This window comes from Felis catus, chromosome B1 (assembly GCF_018350175.1).
Source record: "Felis catus isolate Fca126 chromosome B1, F.catus_Fca126_mat1.0, whole genome shotgun sequence".
NCBI lineage: Eukaryota > Metazoa > Chordata > Mammalia > Carnivora > Felidae > Felis > Felis catus.
The window spans coordinates 204,393,384-204,410,858 of NC_058371.1; the positions used below are offsets into that span (position 1 = coordinate 204,393,384).

Consider the following 17,475-nt stretch of genomic DNA (forward strand, 5'->3'; position numbering starts at 1 on the left):
GATAGAACTGAACCCCTGGTTTACGCTTAACCCAACTCTGGGGGGGGCACTGTTATCAGTGCGCTAAGTTCTTGTAGCGGGGACTCAGTTGTAAATTCTTACCCTCCTGTTTTAATTATGTGGTATATTCCGAATCATTACGCGCATCTGAAACTAACTAGTATGCGCTGTTTATTAAGTACCTTTCACGAGCTGGGCACTTTGCTTAGTATGAAGTATTACCTAAGGGTTTTTTAAAATGCTGAAAAGTAGCTTCTCATTTTACAAATAAAGGAAATTGTATTAGGTGCCGTTCTCAGGGCTGAAGATGCCTTGTTGACTTGGCCTTCCCCCCAAGTAGACTTTTTCCTCCTGATTTAGCCAACGCTGGCACATGGTAGGTGCCCAGAAGTTCGATAAATGAAGCCCAGAGAGGCTTTCAGTAAATTGCCTAAACTCAGTGATCTAGTAAGTTATGGAGCAGAGATTGGCCCAGAGCCCTTTCCCTTGGCACCCTCCAAACAGCACGTGAACATTCCCTGACGTACTGTTTGAAAGGAGACGGAAAGTGTGTGCCGTGGTTCACATGTACGTTTTTATCTTATTGCAGTTTTACCACTCCCGAGGGCCCCAAACCCCGTTCTAGATGTTCAGACTGGGCAAGTGCGGTCGAAGAGGATGAGATGAGAACCCGAGTTAACAAGGAAATTGCAAGGTATACGTTGCAGACCGTTTTGGAATGTTGTTTACTGTGCTTTCAATTATGTGTTAAATCTGAGATGTGTCTTAGAATGATGATTTTTAAGAGTTTGGTCCCCACACCACAATGTTAGCAGTCCCTGGGGACTTGTTAGGAATGCACATTCTCAGGCCCCACCCCAGGCCCGCTGAATGGCAAACTCTGGGTGGGGTCCGGCCAGGTCTTGAGGAAGCCCCCCAGATGAGGCTGCTCGCCAGAGTTTGAGGACGCCTGCCTTAGCGGCCGTCCTTCCACCGTGATGCGCTCTGACCTACCGCGTTGTGCTCTGCCACCCCAGCGAAGTGTGTTGTCTGACACCTGGCTCAGACGTCAGCTTGGAAGTGAGAGGGCGCAGTGCGGGGTCCCCAACTGGGGGCCTCTAAACCCCTTGCAGTTGTACCCAAAATTCTTGTGTGTGTCCCGAGTTCTCACAAAGGCCAAGCCACTTCCTGTACTCTTAAACACCGTTTATTTCTCTTGATTACAAATTCTGTTCCCCCCCTTGATATATGCTATCCACCCCAGCTGAATGAATTTTGAGTTAAAATACTGTGGCTCATAATTAGCTGGAGAATGTTAAACTGAGTCCATTGGTTCTTAATTCTTATGAAAATGTGTCCTCTCTGCAGAGAAGCAGGGCCACATTGCCTAGTGCACGTCTGCAACAGAGAGGGAAACACAGAATCTGCAGCTTGATGGTATTTCTAGCTGCCTCCTTAAGAAAGGCACAGGCAGTGTGGGAGCTGGTTATGACCACACGTGTTGTGTGTGTGTTGGGGGGGCAGTATACCTCTTGGAAAGGTGAGCTGGAAGTTAACAGGTATGGCTCCGGTGTTTTGTTCAAAAAAAAAAAAAAAGATTTAATGTTTATTTATTTTAGACAGGCAGAGACAGAGCATGAGTGGGGGAGGGGCAGAGAGAGAGGGAGACACAGAATCCGAAGCAGGCTCCAGGCTCCGAGGGGTCAGCCCAGAGCCTGACTTGGGACTCGAACCCATGAACTGAGCCAAAGTCGGACGCTTAATGGATTGAGCCACCCAGGTGCCCCTCCAGTGTTTTGAATTAGTTGTTTTATTGACGTAGATCTCGATTTTCCCAACTGTAGAGCTGGGATGTTTGATTTGGTCTGTGTAGTTTCTGTGTGATGCTCCTGAGGTTTATAACAGCTGTCATGGCCTCACCTGTGTGTCCTGACCCCCCCCCTTCTCCCCTTGCCAGGGACTGTCCACGGCCCTCGTGCTATGTGTGGAGATCCTGGTCTGTCTGGACACTCCTTTGGTGGCCCCTTCTCCTCAGTTGTCTCACAGGCCTGCCTCTGAAAGTTGTTCTGCTTTGCAGAACAGGCCTGCTCAGTTTTGGGCCACTCTGTTTCTGGATCACACCTTTCCTGATGGAAGGCTGCTGCTTTAGTAAGGCCTGGATGGTCTGAGCTGCCGGTGGTGGTGGCCCGCTGTAGGTTTTACGAGAATTCAACTCACTGTGCTCTCAAGAGGGTAACACATACCACACACCAGCTCTCTGAAAATTGGGAAGTGAGTTTTAGTCCTACCTGAAGCCAGTCTTTTTCAACTAGAGTCACAGAGAGTGAAGCCCTGGAGAAAGTGATTCCGAGGGCCTCCTCTCTGTGTTGTCACAGGCTGGCATAGAATTGATGTTTCCTGGGTTCACGGGAAGTAAACTCATTCATTACTTCCGGTGCCCAAACTGCTGGATGCCTCAGCAAACTTGGGGGTGGGGATTTTGGAAGGAGATGCAGTGATGACATACTTCAGACAAATGAGCTTCTGGTTTGAGGGGGTTCGTGGTTTCAGTGGTAGATTGTGTACAGTCCTTGGGCCGACATACCCGGGCAGAGCTGGGGTTTGGTAGTTGTTGTGATGATAGAAGTCAAATGCCTGGTGAAGTTTGCGGGGAACACAACGGGGGTGGTGGTGCCGTTCTCCTTCCAGGTATAGGAGGAGGTTCGCGGGACTCAGGCACACGCGTCCTGTTAGTAACTAACTAGTTGTGGTATTAGAAGTCAACTTTTTATTTCAACTTTTGTTTATTTTCTTTGAAACTGGGCTCTTACGACTTAACCTGAAACTGTTAGGGACTTTATTTGGTTCAGAGAACCTCTGCCTTATCACATGTGGTGGTGCCCAAGGGCATCGAGGCAGCTGCTCATAGAGCCTGGTTGCCCTAAGCACTTGGTGTGATCTTGGTGTATAACTTCTCTTCTTATGAGAGAAGATGACTGAGGGAGATTGAAAATAAGCCACCCAGGGGCTCCTGGGGGGCTCAGTCGGTTGAGCGTCCGACTTCAGCTCAGGTCACGGTCTCACGGTTCATGAATTCGAGCCCCGTGTCGGGCTCGTCGGGCTCTGTGCTGACAGCTTGGAGCCTGGAACCTGCTTCGGATTCTGTGTCTCCCCCTCTCTCTGTCCCTCCCCCATTCATGCTCTGTCTCTGTCTCAAAAATAAATAAAACTTCAAAAAAAAACAAAAAAAATAAGCCACCCAACGGTGCTGTTACCTGTACTCATTAATCCAGACTACACTGCTCAGGAAGAAGACCTTATTCTTGGGGGCTGTTTCAGTTCTAAAAGCATCATATTCAGTTAATTCAGTTATGCCTTAAAATCAGTGATGTTTATTTTGCTTTCAGATATAAAAGAAAACTCCTCATAAATGACTTTGGGAGAGAGAGAAAGTCCTCGTCGGGAAGGTAAATGCCATGTAAAGGTTTCTTTTTAATTTGATGGGCCTGCAGTCTGTTAGTAGAAACAACTGTGCATGAGGTGCTGGTTGTCTCAGTGGCATGTACTGGGTTAGTCCTTTCCTCACTGCGTTGGAAGCTGTACCGGTTGTGTAGTAAATTCCCACACACGCAAAGATTTCTAGACTGTTTAAGATTAACACGGTTTGGAATCCAGAGGACAGATGTTCTTTCATGGTTGTGTTTCACCGTTTTCTTACGTAGTGATCTTAAGGTGTGTTCTGTTCCTTTCCTCTTCAGTTCTGATTCGAAGGAGTCGGGGTCCGCAGCACCAGCTGACTTAGAGACCGATGAAAGCGTGCTCATGAGGAGGCAGAAACAGATCAACTACGGAAAGAATACCATCGCCTATGACCGCTATATTAAAGAAGTCCCAAGGTAGTCCTGTCTCCCTGGCACATCCTGATGGAGCACGGGGCTTTGCAGCCTGGATGGTTACTTCAGGGGTGAATCTGAGTCTGGCCGTAGCTCACGTCTGCTGAGGACCATTGAACAACTGAGGCACTTACATGAGTGAAGAGGCACGGATGGGATCCCCAGGGACTTGAAGATAAGAAAATACACTGTATAGTTCAGGGTGTTGGAAGACGTTTCAGGTCTTACTTCACGTCAGACTTCTAGTGGTCTTATAAATGTAAAGCTATTAACGTGCATGATGGGGGAGAAAGTAAAGTTCGGGTTGCAGGTTGTGAAGATGTTACTGGAGGACAGCATGAGCGTTGCCTCGTTTTGTCCAAGCAGCACGCTCTTCCTACCCTGCTCCCTCACACGCAGGTTGCAAAGCTTAGAGCGTCGATTTCTCAGTGGGACTAGGCTTCAGATGTAGTTTTTTGGAGCACACGTAGCAGAAGAATAGTAGAATCAAAGGGGCAGTGCTGTTGTATACGTTAGTTTTGCTCATTTTATAGAGTCTCCGTTGATCTGTATTTTTTGGTAACTGATCTCATAGTTTGGCTAACGTTCAAGCTGATGTGGGCAGAGTGTGTGTCGGAATAACCGCCCTGTTTCCTGCAGACACCTTCGCCAACCTGGCATCCATCCCAAGACCCCCAACAAGTTCAAGAAGTATAGTCGGCGATCGTGGGACCAGCAGATCAAACTCTGGAAGGTGGCGCTGCATTTTTGGGATCCTCCACCTGAAGAAGGATGTGATCTGCAAGAAATGTATGTCTTTATTGCACTCTTGGCCTTTGTTTCTGCGACGTGTGCAGTGACCGATACCGCTTGATCACCTGTGTGGCACGCTGGCCTCGTACTAAGTGCCCCTGGAAGTTTTCTGAGAGCAGAATAGCCCGCTGCCCCGGCCTCATGTCTGTTTTCCCCATGCACACGTGTGTGCCGTTGCGTGGCTGCACAGGTGGTGGAGGGAAGAGTACGCTTCCTGGATTTACTTTTTGTAGCTAGAGAAAGGAGAGCTTGGTAATAAACCTAGTAATATGTGGGCTGTGGTCTATTAAGTTTTAAACTCAACATTCTGAAAGGTATTTGAGTAACTTATGTTGAACTACAAAAATAAAAGGTCTCTTTTAGTCCAGGAAACCTTTTATCTTTTTCCTGTTGATTTTCTTTCTTTTTTTCTTTTTAAGTAGTCTGCTTGTCTTCTTTTTTTTTTTTTTTTTTTTTTTTTTGATGTTTATTTCTGAGACAGAGAGAGCAGGAGTAGGGAAGGGGCAGAGAGAGAGAGAGACACAGAATCCGAAGCAAGCTCCAGGCTCTGAGCTGTCAGTACAGAGCCCGATGTGGGGCTCGAACTCAAAAACCGTCACCTGAGCCGAAGTCTGTCGCTCAACCGACTGAGCCCTGCCCCAGGTGCCCTGCCCCTGTTGATTTTTAAACTGGAGCTTAGTTGGAGAGGCCTGAGGCCTGGGGTTTTGCCCTAGGGTTGTGTCTAGGGTTAGGGTTGGCTGTTGGACAGGGAGCTGGAGACAATGGTCTTGTACTTGTGCCCCCTTGGAGCACCTCTTCTCAGCTCCCTCCTGACCTGAGCCTCTCCCTTCCTCAGAAACAGATTTGTTCATTTAGCAAACACTAGAGTTTTTGCTTTGTGTTGGGGAAATTAATAAACTCATGTTTGAAATGTTTTTTAAGGTTTTGTTTATTTAAGTGCTCTCTGGACTCCATGTGGGGCTCAAACTCAGAAGTCTTCTGCTGCTCCGGCTGAGCTAGCCAGGAGTCCCCGAGATAATTTCTAACATGGCTTTACAGAGTTGGTCTCACAGATGTCATCCTGTCGTACAATTTTTTCCCACTGTGCCGCTGTTGTTCTGTGCTCTTTATGAGTGGAAAATTGGAAACATTAGTGATCGTCTGCTGTATGGTTTGTTCTGGTGTGCACCCGCCCCCACTGCCTCCCCACATGGGGCGTATTATTGCTGCTTCTACCTGGTAGGATGCCCTTGGGGGTGTAAACAGTTGCACCATAGTTGGGAGCGGGCAGGTTGTGTGCTCTGAGCCAGGTGGATGTCTCCGCTTGCAGTGACTGTGGCCAGCTCTCCCTGTGCTGGTTGACTGGGCAGCACTGGGGCAGGGAAGGTTCACTGAAAACTGTCTCGATGCTTTCAGGAGCAGAGGAGACACGAGTGACCATTGTCAGAGGTCAGCATGGTGTTGATTGTGCTTGTGTTTAGTTAGCAGCCTTGGAGCACCTTCCTGCATCATGTGCCTCCTGGCTTTGGTGACTGACTTACCTGTTTGATTTCACTTCGCAGACATCCTGTGGACCTCGGGGAAATGGAGACTGAGTCCGCAGAAAGCAGCTCTGAATCCCAGACAAGCTCTCAGGATAACTTTGTAAGTACCTTTTCTTGGTTTCCAGTTAATTGTTGACAATGTGTGCCACTTTGTAAACTGACACTGAGGCCAGAGTTTGATTTTGCTGCTTCTGAGTAAGGGGCTCCTTATCCCTTTCTCCTGTTGTCATCAGAGTATCAGATTGAGTGGAGTCCCTCTGTATTGGCCTTAATCTAGGTTTTTGGTTGGGTCCACCTAGTTAGTCCTACCATTTTCATTTCACTTATTCTTATTTAATTAATTAATTAATTTGAAGTTTATTATTGCTTCTCGGCCTTTTGGCTAAGATCAAGTGTAAAGTTTATTTTGAGAGAGAGCACACGCATGTGTGGAGAAGGGACAGAGAGAGAGGGAGACAGAATCCCAAGCAGGCTCCGTGCTGTCATCACAGAGCCCGACACAGGGCTCGATCCCAGGAACTGTGAGATCATGACTTAAACCAAAGCCAAGAGTTGGGTGTTCAGCCGACAGAGCCACTCAGGTGCCCCCACCACTTTCAGTTTAAAAGTAAAAAGCCTTGGGGCACCCGGGTGGCTTCATTCTCGGTTAAGTGGTTAAGCATCCGGCTCTTGATTTCGTTGGGTCATGATCTCACAGTTCCTGGGATCGAGCGCCGCCTTGGGCTCTGTGCTGACAGTGCTGTGCCCGCTTGGGATTCTGTCTGTCTCTTTCTCTGTCACAATGAAAATAAGCTTTAAGAAGAAAAACGTAAGGCTTTTTTCCTTTTGGTTCCAGTGCTTACGTAGGTCTTGTCACAGGCATTAATTTTAAGCTGTATATAGTTTGTGCTGGTGATTTGTTAGTACAAGAACCGTCTGCTAATTGTTATAAGATAAAGGTGTGTTTTGGGCCTAGGGTTTCCCCCATATTTGCCAATTTTTAAAAACGATGTGTTTTTGGAGGAAAAGGCTACAAAGATTAAAAGCAATATATAAAATTATCTCAGCTGTCAGTTGGGTAGTATTGATTGGGTAGCTGCTGGTTGGGTACATACATGTTTTTCCAGACTTTTCTGCGTTTATACAAGCAGATGTACGCACGAGCAGTTACGCTTTACGTGAGGTCATCCTGTGTGAGGTCGTCCTGCACTGTGTTTGAACAGTTCAGAAGCCTATAAAATAAACGTGCATAGTTGCCTTTTTTCCCTTCATCTGTGTCGCCTCCTTGGTAAGCCCAGCATAGGTCCATCCCGTCTCGTGGACCCTCTGTTGACCCACTCTTTGTGACCGTGAGGTGAGCAATAAGGCAAATGTCAAACAATAGAAGACTAGCAAAGTTATGTTTCTGTCATAAGGTTGTTGAAGACTAATGATGCGGGAAATTGTTGAGATAAGTAAAAACAGGTTACTTAATGGTAGAATGATCCCAGTTTTATGGATATTTATTCACACGTATGCAGGACTAAAAAGGAACCCGTGAAAATGTCAACTGGTGATATCCTTAGTTTGGATGAAGAGGAACCCTTGTCCCAGCTCAAGAAACAGATTCTGAACATGCCACCTGCCAAATCAGAAGTTAGAGGGAGATGGCTCAGGCCCAGGGGACAAGGGGAGGGGGGGCCAGACCACAAAGATCAGAGGCAGGGGTCCTCCTGGTGGGAGGTCCTGGGGGGTCCAGGAGGAGGTGGTTCAGAGATGGCTGGGTTTGCTAAAGGAAGAGAAGCCTGGGCCGGGTGCCTTGTTTCATGTTGTGAACACCCAGAACCGTGTGTATCCCTTACCCACTCCACCAAGTCTGGACACAGCCACGGTGTCACTGTGCTCAGGAAATGCCATGTTGACAGAACACTGTCTCATCAGCATCCACATTTGGGTTTTCTGGTTGCCCTAATGATGTCCTTATTATAAGTTGTTTTTTTTGTTTTTTGGTTTTTTTTTTTTTAAATCCACAGTTGAATCAAGGACTACTTGTCTGAATTGCCATTTCTTACATGTTCTTTAACTCAGAATAGTCTTCCTGCATTTTCCCCCATGACCTTGGCTTTTTGGGGAGATTCAGGCTAGTTTTTAGAATGCGGAATTCCTCATTTGGGAGTTCTGTTTCTTTAAGGACTAGATTCAGATTGAACCCTTTAGGCAAGAATATGACCATGGTGGGGGGTGTACCCAGGCGCCCCCCCAAAATAACTTTTTTTTGTTTTAACTTTCATTTACAACTTTGGTTTAAGTTGGATGAAACATTGGACTTCAGTGGGTTTAAATGCCCTAAACTGTAAACTCTAAGGTTTGATTGTATGACCTCGTAATTAAACTTTTTAACGAAAAAAGCAACGCCTGTTTATTGAAGCAGTTCAGAAATGTCTTACACACCGTTACCAAATCCTGCCTTGAGAGCCACTGTTTGCGTTTTGTCTAGCTTTCCAGCATCTGTTCTGTGCTTGTAAAAGATGCACGTGGGTGTTCATATCTGGACTTTTTGTTTTACCCAGTGCCTTGTGTATGGTACGTAACGGTCCCTTTGGCAGCACAGTTATTAGAAAGAGTGAGCGAAGGCAAAGAGCTTGACGTGCGTTTTCTCTCACTTGATTCCCAAATGTGGGTGTAGGAAGTGGCCCCCGTGTTGGGGGTGAGGTGGGCTGGAGAAGGAGCAGCCAGGACAGATCCTCCTTGGCCGGTGAGCACGCGCCCTGGGGTTTGGTGCGATTCTGCGTCACAAGGCACGGTGCCTGGGTGATGGTAGGCTGAGTCCACTCTGCGGCCCCCTAGGGGTCAGAGGGCCGGGGCTCGGACGCCTTAGAGGCGTCAGCTTTTAGTCAGCCTCTGGTGGGGGTTGCTTAGCGGGTAGGGATTTGACAAATCCACCTCCAAGAAAGTGTGATGTTGCCCGTGAATTTGAAGTAGGTGATGGTTTGAATTCTCTCTCCCAAGCATCCTAGCGCGCCTGGACTTTCGGCCTCCGGGGCCGTGGGCTCAGGAGGAGGCAAGCACCCCCCGCCTTGGGGCGCACAGCTTTGGGTTTGGTGCCAGCGGCAGCGAGTCCCACGTGTCTTGGGGGCTAGCCGTGACCGTGCTCCTGTTTTCTAGGATGTGTACTCTGGCACACCCACTAAAGTCAGGCACGTGGACTGCGGAGTGGAGGACGAATTTGACTTGGAAGCTTGTTTAACGGAGCCCTTGAAAGATTTCTCAGCCATGAGCTAACTGGTGCCACCTAGAGGCCACTGGGAGCGAGAGTTGCCTCTGCCCGGCAGGTTGGGGACCGGCCAAGCATGTGTCCTGCATTTGTAACCGGATGGCTTCTGTTCATAGTTCATTATCACATTAGCTCATGGTGAACTGTTATTCTTGCCTTATTTTCTTAAGAAGCGTTAATTTTATGTATAGCGAGTGTATTTTGCATGTTTTAAATTGTAAATGGAACTAAATCCAAGGAAAATTGAACTTGAAAACTTAATTGCTTAATCTCTGCCATTCTCCAAGTTACCCTGACAAACATACTTTTAACTGGTTCTCCACCAGTAAGTTAGACACCCGGTCTCCACCTGTCAGGTGGCTGGTTTGGGTTTAACCACACGCTCACAGGACCAGTCTCATGGCGGCTCTCTTTTCCGGTAGCTGACTGAGTGTTCTCATAATTGGATAACTTGAATATCGTCACGGAAACTTAAATTTTGGGTCTTTTGTCAGTATGTCAAGGTGTGTTTTTTTGCCTCATCCAGAGCACTGAGTAGTCAAAGTTAGTAAATTGAGCCGTTAAGTTAATGGATTTTATGTAAGTTATACAGTCTTAAGTTGGTACTTGTAAATAGCACTAGGGAGGCCTTCCACCCATAACACTCCAAGAGTAAGGCTGCCAGCAGAGGGGCTTAGAATGGATGTTTTTTTACAATCAGTTAATTCACCATGTAAAGTTGCTGTAAATGATAATGTGTACAGATTTTCTGTTCAAATACTCAATTGTAAACTTCTTGTTAAGACTGTTATGTTTCTATTGCTTTTGTATGGAACGATATTGCAAAAATAAAAAGAAAAGAACCTTCTTTAGCTGATTTATTGCCAGCTAGGCGCCTGCTGAGGTAATTCCCGCGTTTGGAGGATCTAAGTAGCTATCTCCTTGTCACGTGACGCTGGGGGACGGCACATGGGGGTGAAGGAAGCCTGACCCAGGATCAGGAAACTACCCGGTGAGGAGGGGACCTCATGGGTTTGGAGCTCTTGGGGCATCTCTGTCAGGCTGGAACCATCCAGACCTGACGCGGCAGGGCCCGGCCGCGTTTGGCGTGTGACCGGCGGATGTGCAGAGAAGCTGGGGGACCCAGGTTGGACGCTTACGGGGCACCTGGGGTGTCGCGGCCTTTCCCTCTGTCCGAGACAGACCCAGTCTGCACGTTCTACCCTGGAGCGGAGCGGGCAATGGACCTGGGTTTCGAGGGGTGGCCCCCTCCCCCCCCCCCACCGCACGTACTCGGTACTTGTACACTTCAAACCCTGGAAACTCTGTCTACGGACCTTGCTGTTCGGCCACGGCCACGTGCCCTAAGGATGGTCCCTCAGAAGTGATGCTGAACTTGCCTCAGGCCAAGGGGGGGTTTTGGCAACTTTGTTCACGGTTTTTCAAAAGGGCAGGAGGCCCTCTTCGTGCCCTTTGTTGAGCCCGTGCCGTGTCAGTTCTAGTAGACACTGGAGATGTGCAGGAGACGGGGTGCTCCAGAGTCTGCGCTCACACTCCCATGGGGACAGAAGATAGCAAATACAGAGTCAGGTTAAGGGGTGAGTGGAGACGGGCAGGGGGCAGGGGGATGCCCGGGAGGCGGGAGGTTGCCATTTTTTTCAGGCTGGGTGAGAGATGCCCGACAAGGTGGCGTGTGAACAGATGTGCTCTCCGGGAAGAACGTCCACCCCAGCAGGCAGCAGACGCAAAGGCCCTGAGGTAGGAGTCTGGTATATAGACTGTTAGCAAAATCCTCACGTGTGGGACAGAGTTTGTGGCTGGTCGGGAGCTGGCGGGACTCTGGGGAGGAAAGTTCTGGGGGCTGCCTCGGGCTGTGGGGAGACCCAGTGGGGGTGGGTGGGAAGATGTGAGAATGTTAGGAACCGGAGCTGAGTGGGTCCTGACCGTGTGGCAGCAGTTCAGCGTGGAGGTGGAAGATGACGGACCGGCTGGTCCGGACAGGATTTCGAGGCGGTGCCGAGGGCACCTCTGCGTCCTGCCACCGAGGCTGGAAGGCAGGGGTGGAGCGGGAAGCCGGTGACGGGGCTTGCGTGCACGGGAGCGGCACCCCTTGGCCGCCTCACCCTCCGCCTTCCCGGTGGCACGCGGGGCTGACGTTCAGAAGTGGCTTTCGAGCAGACGTCAGCGCGGGGCGGCCGGGAAGGTCGGGTCTGTGACGAAGCTGTGGGCGTGCGGCGTGAGACCGCCGAACGGTAGGACCGAGGCGCTCCGGAGCTGTCCCTCTGCAGACCCCCGAGACCCAGGGGGCTTGTTTTGAGGAGACCTGTGCTTGTGGCTCTTGTGTAAGGAATCGTACCCCAAGAGGTCTCCCCGGAGACCCGGAAAGCTTTTGAGAGAATTGGGTTCTTAGGAAGCCGCGAGTTTGGACCGAGAGGCACGGGCGGCGGGAAATGAAAAGGGGCCTTTGGATCCTCCCGATTCACTGGCAGGAAGCGGGCGGAGGAAGGCTCACGGCCGCGAAGAACACACGCTGCCTTTTGTGGAAAAGCGAGAATTCACAGGGGGGACCCGGCAGCCCAGAGGCAGAGCCGGGAAGCGTGGAGACCCCCCGACGGAGCGGGAGCCGCATGGCTGGTGGCGCCTGTGTCTCCACCCGCTCCGGACGGGTCCGGCCCGGCCCGCTGCTGTGCGGCGTGTGTGGTGGGGGCGGGGGACGGACGGCAGAGCCGACGTCTCTCTAGCTCGGAGGCCTTCAGGCTGAGAGCCCCTCTCGGGGAGGAGATTCGGGCCTTTGTTTGGGCTGGCGTGGGAGGAGGCGACTTGGAGGCCTTGAGGGGACTGTCCCTAACCTGTGGCCAGAGGGTGGACGGAAGTGGCCTTGAACGAGGGCGAGGAGGCCGGTCGGCCGGAGCCGGGGTGTCGCACACGTAGACTTGGGCTTTACTCTTGAGTGAGGGGGGCAGCGGGGGACGTGCCCTCTGATTTAGGTTCTAGAAGAATCATTTTGACTGCCAGCTTTTGCTTTGCGTTTGAATTCTTGGAGTGCCCTTAAGCGGCAGGGAAGTCACCTTTCAGGCTTTAGTTCTTGCCTTTTAATGCTGTTAACATAATCTAGTATTTTCTGGATGAGGTTACAAATAAATAACCACCAGCTAGAATTGAGTCGTCTTTATTCTTGACTCTTGTACATCGAACCTAGAAGTGTCAGAAGTAAATTAAGTTTGTCTGCCATGATTAATTCCAGGCTGATGGCTATCTCGTTCCCATTGGTGACTCATTTCCCTATCTCCCCACGCAGAGATGGGGTCCGCTTATCAGGGCTGTCATCCTCCGTCCCCAAGTTACTTTTTTCCTGCATTGTGAACCATTCTTGTTTCTTGCCGGTCTATCTGGATCCTTTCCCTTTGGTAGGAAGACCTCGCCGGAGCCCCTCGGGTGAGTCTGCAGTCTGCCTGAACCAAAAGCCTGCGCTGCTGGCTTTCTGGACCCATGCGGGTGGATCCTCTGGTCAACGGAGTGGTTACAGGGTCTTTTTATTCCAGGTTAGCAAATCTGAAAAGTCTGCTAGGCAAAGTCCTGTCACAGTACTTGGCAAACTGAAAATGCCTTGGCAAGTTAATAGTTGAGCTGCCCTCTTTGAACCTGGATTGGCTGGGTGGGTGGAAGTGTGCCTTTTTAAAAAAGTTGTTTTAATGTTTATTTTTGAGAGAGAGGGTGTGGGTGGGGGAGGGTCAGAGAGAGGGAGACACAGACTCTGAAGAGGGCTCCAGGCTCTGAGCTGTCGGCACAGATCCCGACACGGGGCTCGAACCCACGAACCACTAGATCGTGACCCGAGTTGAGATCAAGGGTCGGGTGCTTCACCGACTGAGCCACCCAGGCGCCCCACCTTTTTGATCCTAAAGCCTGCAGATTTTATTCAAGGGTGGTTTTCGTGTGTGTGCCTGCATGCGTGTGTGTGTGTGGTTTCGTGCTGTGTTGTGGCCGTCTTGTTTGCTTTCTAATGTGTAGGCCTCGCTTGGACCTCCGCCACCTCATAAAACTCCCATTTCAAAGACGCATATGAAATTTTCCAGGAAAATAATCCCCTCAGTGTAGTACAGGGAACCAGCTCCCCAGATAGCGGCACTAAGGGCTTTGGTGGCTGGAGCTGCAACAGAGGCACTGGCTGTGTACGTGTCCTCAGCTCTCTGCCTGGCCTGGCCCATTGGGGGCCGTTCGGTGTGTGCAGTGGGGGCGGGGCGTGCACCTGCCACCCAGTCCCAGCTCTGGTTTTTCCAGCTGTGGGGCGGGGCCTTCATGACCCCATCTATAGAACTGGGGTAACAGCGCCTACCTCGTAGGATGTCTCTAAGGATTAAAGGAGACAGCGGGTGCCACGTGTTTAAGAATCTGCTGTGGTTGCCGAGGGGCCCGTTCAGTGCATGCCCATGGCCCTGCACATTGGCTCATTCCTTCACTACCAGTCAGAGCGAGGATGGTCATCAGGCAGGCACTCAGGAAGAGGGACGTCGATTCCAGAGACGTGCTAGCCCTTTCTTGGAGGCCGAGAGGTGGTCGGATGTGCCCAGGGAGGGGTCCTGGAGCTACTCCCTCAAGTGAATGCCAGGCCACGTGAGCAGCAAGTGGCATTTCGCCCGGTGCCCCTGCATGTGATTTTGAGAGTGGTTTTTCAGTGTGATGGCCATCAGTGCACTTGCCGTGCTCCGTAGGGAAAAGGCAGAATTTGAGTTTCCTGAGGAACTTCCTCCCCCTCCTTGGGCAGAATTGCCAGGGTGGGGGCCTGCCGTCGACACAGGCAGGCCCATTGCTGCACAACGGATTTCCCTGGAACTTGGTGGATCACAAGAACAGTATCTCAGTTTCTGTGGCGTAGTTGATCCTCCTGTCCGGTCTCTTGCAGGACTGCAGTCAAGATGTTGGCTCGGGCTGGGGTCTCTTCTGAAGGCTCGACCGGGGAGGGATCTGTTCCAGCCTCACTCTCGTGGCCGTTGGTCAGAGATTGCCCTCTGTTCCTCGGCATGCAGGCTTCTCCACATGGCAGCTTGCTTAGAGCAGGGCGAGCGAGCAGATGCCAGCCCAGATGGGAGTCACAGGCTTGTATCGCCTACTTTTGGAAGTGACAGCCTGTCACTTAGTTTGATTAAGAAGCAAGTCACTGGCCAGCGGGCACTCTGGGAGAGGGGATCGCACGAGAGTGGGTCGTTGGAGCCGTTTTAGAAGTCTGCGCATCTCAGGGGGGCTTGCCGGGCAGGTGGACAGCCACGAGCCACAACCTAGATCTCACATTTGTACAAAGGTTCACTTAAAATGAGCCACAGACCTCAGTGTAAAGTATATAGCTTGTAGGAGGTCATTGGGACCTGGGGCTGGGCAGAGTTCTTAAGTCTTGACCCCGAAAGCGTGATCCATGAAAGGAAACATTCTTCAGATGTACCTCATCAAAACTAAAAGCTTTTGCTCTGGGAAAGACCCGGCTGCAGGATGGAAAGAAAAACCGCAGACACACATCTGCCCAGGGACTTGTGTATGGAGTATATAAACAGTCCACGCAAAAGTGAAAGAAGTCTAATTAGAAAGTGGGTGAGGGGCACCAGGGTGGCGCAGTCGGTTAAGCGTCCGACTTTGGCTCAGGTCATGATCTCACGGTCCGTGGGTTCGAGCCCCGCGTCGGGCCCTGTGCTGACAGCTCGGAGCCTGGAGCTGCTTTGGATTCTGTGTCTCCCTCTCTCTCTGCCCCTCCCCTGCTCGCACTCTCTCTTTCTCTGCCCTTCTCTCTCTCTCTCTCAAAAATAAAAGTGGGCTAAAGGGTGTAGAGGGAGGTCTCCCCGAAGGGGCGCACGGGGGAGAGTGTGCCGTGTTCCTGGCGTTTTTCCCAGAAGCGAGAACACACATCACACAAAAACCTGGACACAAGCGTTCACATCCCCAAACTGGAGATGACCCAGATGCCCTTCAGCGGGTGAATGGGCAAACCCGGGAGTGCCACCCGGGCGTGCGTGGGTCCCCACAGGGACCGACTGTCCGTGCCGGTGTCCCCGTTGTGAGAGAGAGTGCTGTGATTTTGTAAGATGCTATCCTAGGGGGACATGACCGTTCACGAAGACCTTCCTGAAACACAGGATTTGAAAGCATGCCACGTTCCCGAATATATTCGTCCAGAATGGCCAACCCCAAGACATATGCTTGTAAAATTACTAGACTTGAAAGAAAGAAAGAAAGAAAGAAAGAAAGAAAGAAAGAAAGAAAGAAAGAAAGAAAGAAAGAAAGAAAGAAAAAAGAAAAAAAACCTTTGGACATCTTGGAAAAAAAGCACATTACTTACAAGGGAAAGCATTAGATGATCAGACTTCTTGACAAACATACCTTATGCCAGGAAAAAATGGAGTAGTAGCATGTTTAAGAGATTTGAAGAAAGAAAACGTATCCCAAGGATTTTATATCCAGAAAACTTTCTGGCGTAAAGGTTGCAGAAGGTCACCCACGTGGGAGAAGGCCGAATTCCGAGAACATGCTCCTGGGAGCCCTTCCCGAGGAATGTGCTGGAAGATGGGCTCCGACGGCTAACACGATCAGGGACGTGGTTTTCTTGGCGATCAGCGTGCTACCCGTGCGGTCGGCTGGCGCGCCAACACAAGGTGAGGAGCAGAGGGTGAACACGTGGAGGGTCCTTGCTCTGGCAGCCGCTTGACCGGACGGAGCGGGGAAGGCGGACCACGCAGAGAAACATTTCACGTTCGTAGTGATCCTATCCTATCGTGGGTGTCGGCATTCCTCGCACCACTGGGAAAACCCAGGGAGACGTGACGGGGTCTTCCGGCCCCCACGTCTGCTGTGCCCTCCGTGTGGGAGGAGAGACACAGGTACTCGGAGGAGAAGGGCTTCCAGAAGGGCTCTGTGGTGTCCATGTGCACGGAAAGCGTCAGGAAGTACCGTGGTGTTTGTCGCGGCCAGCTGGGAATGACCCAGATGTCCTCCCACGGGTTGTGGACACGCTGTGCGTCAAGGCGTCGTGCAGCCTGTGTCCAACCCATACTTCCCTCTGCTCCGTATCTTATCTGTAACCGGCCACCAGTCTGTTGGGCGTACGTGGCCGCATGTCCATAGTCTGTATCTCCTCTGTATCGTCTTTGTTTCCTCTCCACCTCTTTCTGCCGAAAAGCTCTAGAGACAGTGACCAACCCAGCGCAGTGACCATCCTTTGCCCCCGTACCGTGGTCTTGAAATACCATCGCTCACTCTGAGGGCCTCTTGGAAAAATGGCTCATCCCAGGGGCGGGGCGGGGTGTCCGTGATGAGCCCGGGCCTGCGTCCCGCCGACCGCCCCACGGTTTGAAAGTCCAGGAGGGTCACACCCACAGGACTCAGCAGTGACCTGAAGCGATCCCCCAGTGCCCCAAACTGGGACAGTTTGATCTCCAGTGGGGACAAGAGACGCAACGAATTAAAACCCATCGAAATGTTTTAAGTTAAAGAGCTCATAACGATATTTTGGGAAAAGCCAGAAATGGGTCCCTTTTGGAAGACGATGAGGGCCCTGGGGGGGGACCACCTGTCTCTGGCCCGACCTAATTGAGCTGTGCCACGGGGTCTGGCCGACTGCTGACCCTCCTGACCGGGTCTGGCCCTCCGTTGTGCACGTGTCCACTGGATGACCTCTCTCGGGGCCCCTTGGAGACTGACACACTTACCCTCGAAACGTGCCCGCCAAGACCAGAATGTGGGGACGCTTGCTTTTGCCTCTGTGAATCTTACAGATGACAGTCGTCCCCCTCCTGAGGCACCGGCGGCCCCGCCAGATCTAATACGAGGTTAGCTCTCGGGGTGCGTGCGAGCCCTTGGGTCTCACTCCCTGCCCCTCTGCGTGTCCCCTCGCTCTGTACCACCTGGGACTCGGGTCTGGGTTTTCAGGGAGTGACCACAGCTGTACGCATCGTCCATCCGATGCCCCGTCAGGAAGTTACCCTGAATGAGACCAGGTGGCATGGAGTGGCCTGCTTCCTTTGTGGTCTTGAAGTGACTTCTCAGTTTGGGGGACGCTCTAGTGGCCCTCCCCCACCTTCTGACGGGGTCGGCGCACGGGTTGGAAAGGGACCTG

At 51.1% G+C, this 17,475-nt stretch overlaps 1 protein-coding gene across 6 annotated transcripts in view; it reads left to right on the forward strand.

The window, feature by feature from the left end:
- Nucleotides 1–17,475, forward strand: part of SLBP (stem-loop binding protein) — a 77,436-nt gene that overhangs the window by 3,901 nt on the left and 56,060 nt on the right. For 3 of the 6 annotated variants that reach the window (XM_023253526.2, XR_006597281.1, XR_006597282.1), the window contains exons 3-7: nt 590–694; nt 3,366–3,425; nt 3,717–3,854; nt 4,491–4,640; nt 6,185–6,266. In XM_023253526.2, coding sequence (XP_023109294.1) covers nt 590–694; nt 3,366–3,425; nt 3,717–3,854; nt 4,491–4,640; nt 6,185–6,266 — 535 coding nt within the window. Of the gene's footprint in view, nt 1–589; nt 695–3,365; nt 3,426–3,716; nt 3,855–4,490; nt 4,641–6,184; nt 6,267–7,665; nt 8,567–8,810; nt 9,127–9,289; nt 10,246–17,475 lie in introns of those variants that run through there. The other 3 variants (XM_023253528.2, XM_045056689.1, XM_023253530.2) reach the window with 3 other exon arrangements.